Source organism: Centroberyx affinis, unplaced genomic scaffold (assembly GCF_046629955.1).
Source record: "Centroberyx affinis isolate AG114_WGS23_722 - 3 ecotype Tasmania unplaced genomic scaffold, CSIRO-AGI_Caff_v1 ptg003009l_1, whole genome shotgun sequence".
Lineage (NCBI taxonomy): Eukaryota > Metazoa > Chordata > Actinopteri > Beryciformes > Berycidae > Centroberyx > Centroberyx affinis.
The window spans coordinates 45,519-56,585 of NW_027281109.1; the positions used below are offsets into that span (position 1 = coordinate 45,519).

At 40.5% G+C, this 11,067-nt stretch overlaps 1 protein-coding gene across 1 annotated transcript in view; it reads left to right on the top strand.

The window, feature by feature from the left end:
• Positions 1-10,319, top strand: part of LOC139659067 (catenin alpha-2-like) — a gene marked incomplete at its 5' end in the record, with an annotated part of 51,967 nt that extends 41,648 nt beyond the window's left edge. The window contains 2 exons of the mRNA XM_071537282.1: positions 9,827-10,030; positions 10,314-10,319. Coding sequence (XP_071393383.1) covers positions 9,827-10,030; positions 10,314-10,319 — 210 coding nt within the window. The remainder of the gene's footprint in view (positions 1-9,826; positions 10,031-10,313) is intronic.
• Between the last annotated feature and the right edge of the window lie 748 nt (positions 10,320-11,067).

Below are 11,067 nucleotides of genomic sequence, written 5' to 3' on the forward strand. Positions count from 1 at the left end.
AATTTCCTCTGTCCTAACTGCCCTGGCGGTGGGGCACATGATGGCTTTAATCACTGTATGCCTACCTCAGGGCTAAACAATAAAGTGTGGTACTCGGTAAACACAAATGAGCATCGTTGGGAGGATTTGGCACTACTTTGAGACTCGGTACACAAACGCTGCTCGAAGGTCATTTTGGCATGCAGAGCTCTTTTTGGTTTTGTTGTCAGTAAACCATAAAACAGAAGGATTTTTGAACAATGCAAGCTGTTTATCGGGTGTGACAAAAGATGACAAGGGTTAAATTAATAATTCCTCCCTGTACATGTATGTGAGCATATAGGCTGTGTGAAGTTGAGGTATGACAGTGAATCATTTTTGCCGTTGTGGAGTGGCAGCCAGCTTTATATTAAGTTTAGCTTTTTAGATTGAGATAATAATTTCATGATATCATTTACTATTGTTGTAAACTTTCAAATGTTCTGCTGCAACTATCAGAGTGGCCAGAATGAGGTTCTGAATAAGCAATCTGACAGAGTCAGAGCCAATTTGCGAATACACCCCTTGGCCTCTAGCTTTAAAAGATAGTTGTTTCTTAGGAATAACATCATATCAAAGTATAAAAGTAACATCGGCAAATTAATTTTTAGGTTGGACTTTCCTTTCATTTCTTACCCTTTTCTATTGTCTAGTAATTGCTGCACTAGTTGTCATCCATTGTATGACAATAGAGGGCCAAACCCTAACCCTGAGTCAGGCGCTCTTCATTAGATTAATCAATCAGAGAGCAGGCTATGACTAATGCCCCTCCTGGGCCAGTGTGGGCAGTGCTTTGTCAAACAATGTAATAGTCACAACCAAATAGCCCTTGAACCCTGGGTTAGGGCCCCCAGAGGCAATACAGTGGTATGTCCAAGACTTTGTTCAACTTCCCTCTTAGACAAAATCTTAGGCACAGTTGACATGGGCTTACATGACATGTCTCCTATCTCACTGGCTGATGCCCCAAAGTGGGGTCAAACTAATACCCTCACCCAAGTGGGGCTTACATGAGGCTGCCTCGGGTCCTGATATACTGGACAACATCAAACTGTACTTTCACATATAGTCACGGACCAAATGCTTGGCCTAGAATCAGAAAAGCCAGTTGCTGTTGCTTGGATTGCTTTCTGTTGCTTTCTGTTCTTGATTCTGAAAGCTTCTTTGTAATGTGTCCTTGTTCACAAATGCATAGCCTACATGAAAAAAACAAAAGCCTTATTTGTGACCTGCTCTATCATTTCCAGTCACATTGACCCCTCAAACCATTTTGTGTTTAATATACTGTTGGAAAGAAGATAATTTAAGCTTTCTGGTGATATCAAAATTATCTTTGTACTCCAAAGATTGAGTGAGATGCACCCCTTGATGTCTTGACTGTTTCCAAATTATGTTTTTGAGAAAAAGGGCCTAAAGTTTGAAGTCAATTCTGAGACATTTATTCAAATAAAGAAATCATTCAAACATAGTATAACATACCAACATTACATTTGCAGTTTTGAGTGCCCATACATACACACACAAACACACACACACACACACACACACACACACACACTCAAGCAGATATGCATGTGTGCATGTACACACACACACACACACACATTGACATTTTGAAATTCAACTTTTCACAAAGGCACAGCTCGTGTATATGTGGAGAAGCAAACTAATGTGCACATGGTTATTTATGCGTGCACACTCCACGTGCACACGCACGTGAACGTGGTTGTGCATGTGCATATACAGTGGCACCTATAGTCGTGGGCCTTTTGGATTTCGTGGCCACAATCTTCGCTTACATAGGCACCTTCTACAGACTGGAGAGCCGCAGCGGCGGGTCTGCCATAAGCGAAATATCTTCCTCCTCATCTTCAGTCTCTCCACCTGTAGTCTCAGGGCTCGTATTGTTGGTGTGTGGACTGTCAGACTCTGAGGAAGACGCACCGGTGTCACTCACGACAGGTCGCACATCCACCGGTACCGGAGTTAAAAAGTTGTCTGATATTATATCAGTCCATTGCACGTCAGTCGCTGCTCCTCTTACAGAAATTAAGTTTAGTAATCTAGCAATTTCTGCCTCATGGGAATTCATTTCTATGTCTTTGAATAATATCAATTCTACTATGTTTTCCCGTGGATGAAACAATAATTTTGATTAGACAATAAAGTGAATGATGGTCAACCTGTTACTATGCAGATGTTCATTCATAATTTTAAGGGACACATAGTAAGGGGAGAGAGGGACGGGGAGAAGTGTTGCCAGGTTCTTAGCGACAAAACCCTCCTAGTGCCAATTAAACCCAACCCATAAACAGCCCAATGATCAATGAAACTAGTCCAAAATAACAAACCAATAACAAAACTCCACAATACAACCCTGACAAACTTTATAAACAGCATTTAAGTCCTACAGCATTTATAACATTTCCAAGTACATTGAAAACCGTGAACCTGGCAACATGAGGAATGCAAGCTTTGTTGAAATAAAACTGCAATGTTTTCTATTCCCCGCACCATTAGGAAATTTGGAAAAACCTTGAGAAAAAACTTTTTTATGCAGTCGCTGTAACAATAAGGTATTTTAAGGAGGTGACGCAACAGGCCAACAAATCACTGTGATTTGTTGCTTTCATTTCCTTGGAGTACATTTCTGGTTAGGCAGTACAGTACATAAAAAAAATTCAATAATGTGAAGACAATGTTACTCTTCACTTCAAGGGGTCTTTAAATGCGTTGACATTTTGATATATTGCATTGAAATGTTGCAGTTTAAACCTGGGCAGCAGGGTTGCATTGTGGGTTGGGGGACTGTCCTTCCTTCCTGAGGACGTGGCTTCAAGCCTCTGTGTCGGCAAGCATCTGCCCTTCTGGACAGGATACTGAATCCCCATCACCTCCAGGGGCACTGGTCTGTAGCTGACCCTGCTCTCTGGCGTCCTGTGGAGCGGTGCACGTGGAAACAGAATTTCTCTAATTATAAAGTATAATTTTATTGTAGGAATTATTGTAGCTTTACAGTAGGGAATATTTGTGAGGGATAATTATGAATGAATAATCTTATTCAGAGGCTAAGGGAAGGGTTATGGTAGGAAACTAAAAAATGAGGCTATATTAGGGGACATTATTGCAAAATTATCTGTTGGACTACAATCATATTTCTTCACTGCTTCATTCTTTACTACCTTCTCAAACACTGTCATCATTTAGCTTTGTTGGGGATTTTGATAGCTTTTCCTCTTTATCAGAGCCACTTTTCACGAATACTGACTCATTTTGGCCCCTTCAGTCCCAGAGTTTCCCTTTTAGCCAAACGACAACAAAGTAATTGATAATGTAGTTCAAAGAAAAAATTTAGAGAAGCGTTGAACACTGTGAAGCTCACTGAGACAGCTGACGCTATCAGTCATGTTTGTGAGGTGCTCGGAGAATGAATTCAGCCATCGCCAATTACCTTGAGAACCCCTCAGCCTTTGTCAACCCAGCATTCACCATTTTTTCTACTCTGCCTATTCCCAACTCCCAGTGATAATCGCAACCTGACATCCTGCTTGGAATAACAATTGAGCAAAGTCCTCAGGGAATGTTCTCACTTTTCCCTTCATCTTATTTTCTTCTTTGCATCTTGCCCTGTTGAGATCCTCAGTGTATTGTAGCTTCACTGTGTTCCTTTTTGCCTTCTTAAAGCCCTAATTTGTGATGCAGACATAAACAAAAGGGTAGCCATTCCACAGAAAGAGAAAACATTGGACTAGGGACATTTGTTTCATTTTGAAATGGATCAACTTACATCTGGATAGGACAGAATAGTTTGTTTATGCTTGTAATGTACTGCATGTAAACAATGGAGAAAATAGCCCTCTGATTAGTTACAATGGGTTCTGGAAGATAATCAAATCTATGAAGCCATACCTCTCAAGAGCGTATGTGCATTTGTCCACAATTAATTATTTCATTCCATTGTCATGTTATCTTTTACCAGCTTCTTGCTAAATGAATATGTTAATTCAAATGTTTTACTTACTAGCTAACAATTCTGGTCTCAAGCCATTTACTGCACATGTGCATTATTGTTCATGCAATCAACTTTATAAATGTTAATCAAGAATGTGAATTTATTTTCTCTCCACCTTGTCCTGATTGCTAGCCCAAGTCAAAACTGATGGTATAATAATGAAATGCCAATGCATCCCTCTATTCCACCATTCACATATTTTGTGCATGATATGCAACAAAAACTAGACCCCATAAAGAGACTGGTTGAACACAGACACTGTTTCTTGGCTGGAGCTGATATGAAAGGAGATTATTTCCAAAGTAACACCCGTACTTACTCACACCCCTCTACGCTAGCATTCCTCCAAATCTTGTACCTTGGGAATCGATGAAAAACAGTGAAAAATAAATAACACTACAGCAGGCTAACCTATAATTCATAGTAACGTCTGAGGATCCTCCTGTGATCCTCCTACGTCAAAGGTGCACAGCGCAAAGCACAGGTGAGTTCTGTGCTATTTTCGTGGCTTTACCAAGCGATGCACGCATGAACAAATCCCATTCAGAAGCTTAACAAACCTTTTTGTGGATAATATGTTGGCCAATTTGACTTAAGATACATTTAAGACAGTGAGATAGTAAGATGCATTTTTCATTCTAACTATACACACATTTGGTGTAAATGTTTGTCATCCAACATAGAACTGTCAGTATGTGCCATGATGCACAGTGGGGCTTATGGAGGATTGTTGAGAATAGCAATGCACTGCCTACCGTGTGCTTTCTGTTTGAAATTGACAAACTCTAGGAGAACAAATTACTATGGGATGTATTGAGAAGGAAAATACTTTTTTACTGCAATGAGAATCCTCACACTTCTCTATACCAAAGTGAATAATGTTATATCTGATCACACAAATGCCTAAAAAGTAACCATAAAGCAACAATTATTTAAATGTATTTAATTTCTGCATATTCTTACATAAAGAGTAAAAACAATGTAGTCATATTAGACCAATGAGTGCAGGCCAATGAGTGTGAAGTTAGTGTTAGCGCTACTTTTGGTGTTAATATGGGGTGGTATCGTTTGACAGCTTTGTGGGCTCATGGATAGATGATCCTTGATTAATTTCTATATAACACAGACAAATCAGGTAATGTAGTCAGTGCAACTTAGAGATCTGTGAACATTTTGTCAGTGGATAACATACCGCACTATAGTCACTGCCACACACACTGGCAACATCAAGCCACCACTGAGGACTTGATCCTGTTGGTTTGTACTGTTGGCTTACTGCACTATTCATAGCACCCTACAGTGTCATGAGTGTTCAGTAAGCACACACTTGTCTGTTGTCAGTCGTCATTAAAAGTGTGACGGCAGTAAAATCGACAGAGTGCAGTTGCAAATTCTAGAGTAGCTGCTGACATGCCAAGTACAGTATTCACATATAGCTTTAAAAGTACAATTAAAATACAAGTAAAAGTACAAGGCTAAGTATACTATTTTCAAGTATACCTGTTGTATTTGCAAAAAGGTATTCTCTCCTATTTTTTAGTTTTAAAGTATACTAGCAGTGTAAAATAAACTACTTTTGTATAAGGGTTCCCCCAGCTATAGTCTGTAATTATTGATGGCGTGGTGTGGCATGCTGCATAAAAGGAGTTGAAAGTACACTTTCAGGGAGTTGGAAGCAAGCCTGAACTCACAGTGGTTATTGCAATGCTGCCAGAATTCATACATTCTGTGCCACAACAAAGAGTCAACATGTGGTGTAAAACAATTATTGCACTGGCCTTTTCTCTGCCCTTTGCATCCATTCAGATATTATTCACCTCCTAATTGGTAGAATCAGATTCAACACCATTTGCTGCAAACGCAGCGGAAACACAGAAAAGCACAAACAATTAAATGGCCTTGTAGTGTGTTTTTTAGAGTAGCCGACTTACAGATTATTTTTGAGAGAGCAGTACACCGTCCTCTGTTGTTCCTGAGTTTTTTTAGTTTGGGTTGTAAATAAGCAGAAAAGAGAGACATTCTACGATTTTGAGCTGGGACTGAGAAACTTCATAGAGGGTTTCTGAGGCAGACACACCTAGGCACCATAGCTTTCCCCACACCTCAGTTATTGCAGCACTGTAAGTCCACAATGATATATGTCTAATCAAGCCTTTGGTTCATAGTTCACCCAGCGTTGTCCGCCAAACATTCAGGGCATTCAAAACAAAGGAAACATCAATATGCATGCTCTCCTATAGTCAAGAGTCCTTGTAGCTCTGTTTCACTGGTGAGAAATTAATTTACTTGCATGATTTTAGAGCACACATACCTTAAAGGGCAAAGTCAAGGCTATGAATTAGTAATATAACAATTAACCACCATGTCACATTTTCCCCTGATGACCGCCACCATGAGCTGTCAAACAACTTAAAGCCGCAGTTCATGATTACGCAATGTTGGCTCCTGTTGAAGACATTTTTTCACTCTTAACATGATTTGCTGTGTTCTTCATACAAGAACAGACAAGATAGCTACCCATTAGTTTAAAATATATTTTGAGGTAATGTTAGCACACACTGAAGTGACACAGACATTTGTGTTCCAAGTTCTGAAAGTTGAAAAACAATGAAATTAAATCTTATTTTGCATCTCCAAGTCAAACTCTTGAAGAATCTCTGGGCAATTGAGACATGTCAGATTTTCACTTGAAATGATTCTTGAAATGACTTGGTGATTAATTTGGGTTCTACTTGGGCGTCATGGTCCGCTCATTCTAGCCTTGAAATTGCACTTGGGACAAGAAAAACATAAGATGTGCCTGTGCACTTGACATCCTAGAGCAAGTTAAGCACATCTCTCGTTTTATGAAGGAACATATCTTCTGAATTTTGTTATTCATCAGTTGTACTACATATTGAAGTGACATTTTTAAATGGTTTGCTGATAAAGTACTTGCATGATCCTTGACATGGAAATTATTTTTGTTGTCCATTCGTTGTAATTGATTCTCATTCATTCTCAATTTTGATGAAAGGGTTATGAAAGATGAAAAGGGGGAATTATGGAATTATTTTGGAATTATGGTCAAAATTGGACATTCATACAAAAGAACAGAAAATGCAATTAATTTGTGTCTAGACCTTCCTTTTTTTCTTGATTGGTAGGAACCATTGACCAGATCAGTGTAGATCAGCTCCAAGCAGAAAGCAGGACCGACACCTGAGTCAGATTGCTTGTCATTATGTGACCCGAGTTACCACTACTCACTGTCTTTTCACTCAGACCTTCTTTTTCCTTTTATCTTTATGCCTGTCTCTCCCCTATCTTTTTTTTTGCATTTCTTTCTCTCTATCTCCGTTCCTATCTTTGCCTTCTTTTTTTTCCTGTAGCCCCCAACTCTCTACTCCGTCCCATCTCTTTACCACCGCAAAACCTTTTATTTACCCTGCCTTCCTCCCAGCTGCTGCTGCTAAAAACTAGGTTATGCTTGACGCAGTCCTCGCACTCCGTTATCCTACATGTTATTATGCATCGTTTGACAAACAGTCTGTCACCCTGCCCCAGGATTAGACTGGGTGAGGAGAGTCCAAAACCTGCACTTTTGCTTCTGACTATTACCCAGCACCTAAGCAACTCATCATGCATTCCACAGAGCCACAACTTAATGCGTTTGCCCTCAGATTTATTGTTGAATCTTTTTGTTTGTTTTCAAATAAGATAGACTTTGTAATGCAACTTGGGTTGGGCTGCGGGCCGAAGCCAGAGAAGGCTTTTTATTCAGTTGTTATGCCTTTGTGGTGGGTAGACTAAACATGAATTGCTTTAGGTAAATATTCCTCCATGAATAGATGGAAGGGGGATATGCTAAATTCACGGTGTGCAGTAAAAGTCCCTTGCAGCAAGGGCACACTGTGAGCGTTGTTTGCATTCTCCGTCATGCATTGGCGAACTGCATTTGTTGTCATGAAGACAACAGCAGTGTCTCTATTCAGTGGTACACGGGCATTCCCCTCTCTCAGAATTGAAGAAAATGAGATAAGGCAACATTGAATAAATGACTTTATTGCCATAATACCCACATGATCATTTTTGGAGCACGCTATAGGGAGATAAACACATACTCGCCTCTCTACACTTAAGGCTCATTGCGCCCTATATAATGCCTTATCAGTGCAAGTAACATTTACAGAGGAGATTGTGTTGCCTCAAGGTGAGATTGGCATTAGATCGAGAAACAGGTAATAACAACCTTCAGTATTGGTCAGAGATATGTCCTGCTCTCGATGCTGTGTCTACTACCATGTGTTTTTTTTATTTCCTATCTCTTGAGCCCACTCAGAGCCCTGAGATGTTTTCTACACTCTATGGGGTTAACATTATCTTGTTTTCAAAATAAACTCATTGGCACTTTGTCTCTGTCTCATCAGTTTGAGCTGTTGCCTACTTGCAGAACATAAGTGGCACCCGCATGACATCACTTGACTCTTTACAGCTTAAAAACCTCAAAATTATAAGCTCTTGCCATGAGTCTGTGAAAGAATTATGTGAACTGTGCATTCTGAATTGTAAAAAAACATCTTGCTTCACACATGTCTCAATATGTTTGATGCAGTGCAGATCAGAGTGCCAGTCTTTATGAATAAAAGCAAAATAGCCTAGCCTGTCTTTGCCTCTAAAAACCCCAACATGCCACAAACTGCTGTGAACGGCATATTTAAATAGTACCGCCGTAAAACATAAGATCACCACCATCAATATGGTAATTTACCCCACTGTAGAGATCATAAAAAAAGAATCTATCTTGTGGCAACTCCAATAATATAAGGTGTGTGTGAGTGTGTGTGTGTGTAGGGGGTGGGGGGGCATATCCCTGCCGTTCGCACTGTGCTTAAGAGGTCCATAAAGAAGAGAAAGGCATGAATTAGCAGACTTAGCAAAGCTATGGAGTTAACTTCAAGGTCACCTTCTTTTTTTTGCCTCTGGCTACCACCTCAGACAGATTGCCCTGAACCTTCTGCTGCCCTGGCCCATGCCAAATATGCTCTCTACACTTTGTTAGGGTCTATTAAACTTACTATCTCCTACTCAAGCTACCCTGATTGCCCACTTCATCACTTACCCATTTTTGCCATTCTCAACTGAATCTTACCTTAATGTCTTGCGACAAAGACATCATGTTGGCTGATTGTTGTTACAGAGATTCAGCCTCATTCACAACTAGTACTTGCAGAGAACTAAATGTAATTCTTGAGATAAGTAAATATAACTTTTATGAACGTACATGCCCTTGTAAGACAGATGTTCAAATTTGTAATTACAATTTGTTGCAGGGAAAAGATGGTTTTGTTGTAGGCTTTCAAAATTACCACGCTTTTGAGTCTGACTTCCTTTTTCTGCTTGAAAGGTTTTCATTCCATGCTATATCCATTTTGAAAAAGAAAATGCAGCCTGAAACGCATCACTCAATATTTCAAAACTGCAGATTATTCTATCCTCTAAAACATAACTACTTTGTAAGCAAACGTCTCAAGATGAGTCCTAACCTTGGTAACCCATAATATGCTGTATTTTCATGCCTGCATTTTGTCAGAATATTTATCAAGATTAGGTGTCATTTTTTGGTGCATAACTCATTTTGGAATGAAACTCTTCACTTGTAATTACTTTTGTTGAAAGATGATATTGTCATTCTTTTTTACTATGAAGTTGAATCTCTGGTTTTCTTCACAGGATAAAATGTCCGTCCGGTCATGCTTTAGCTCACTTGGTCCTGTAGTATCGTGCTGACCTTCCACTTGTCTTTTTGCCCCGCAGAACAAGATCATTCTGGACCCTTTGACGTTCAGCGAGGCACGTTTCCGGCCCTCTCTGGAGGAGCGCTTGGAGAGCATCATCAGCGGTGCCGCGCTCATGGCCGACTCTTCCTGCACACGCGACGACCGCCGCGAACGCATCGTGGCCGAGTGCAATGCCGTCCGACAGGCCCTCCAGGACTTGTTGAGCGAGTACATGAACAATGTGAGTTTTCCCTCCGATCACTTGCTAAGCATGACCTAATTTCACCACAGTAACTGCACAAATGCTTCTCTGTGCATGCACACACAGCACAGACACACCACAGACACACACACACACACACACACACACACACACACACACACACACACACACACACACACACACACACACACCCCAGATTCCACTCTCTTTCCACTGTTCTACATACTCAATTCTCCCTCCTCTCTCCTTAAGCATATTGATTTGTCATCTCTAAAGCTACTCTTTCTCAATTGAAATCCAGAACTAAACACTCCTCTCTCTACTACCAGAAGGGGATATTTCCTCTCCTAATATATCCCTATACAACTTTCATCTCACACCAAACAAGCATTAGGTCTCAAGTTAACAGGCTTCTCATTAGGTTATCTCAACTTTGCTCAACCAAAATGATGTCTTTTGTTTAACGTGAAGACTCACTTTGAAACCTCCAATCTTGGCTCTCTTAAATCTCTGGACTCTGTTATCTTAAAAACCAAGTGTCTCTAAAGTGTAGCACCCATTTCAGGCTGGCCCTTCAAGATCTTCTGGAGAGATAGGTTTTTCCTCCCGCTCTTGTCTGAATGAAATGAGGACTTTGATGTCAGCACTGGAGGAGACATGCAAAAATCGAGAGTCGCGGTTTTCCCCAGATGAGATCCATCCTCTGTTGTGCGGGGCTGACAGGGAAATGCTAATGTAATGTCAACAGTGTGGCACCAACCAACGTGGCAGCCTTTCAGGTTCCGCAGCCCTCTATAGTGGCATACATCACTGTAAAGCCGTAGCCTATGACTGCCACTGCGGGGCACTTACCGGGCTAGCCTGGGCGTTGAGATAACCCCTAATGGCCTTGACTAGGTCGCTGAGTTACCGCAGTGTGCAAGATGGCTGTAATGTACTCATGTGTTTCACTCAACCACCCAACCATATCTAGTGACTCAGAGTCCACATAGCTCATTGCAGCTTGAGATAAAATGTCAGGACCATCTATGTATATACACCTTTTGGTTGTTTTG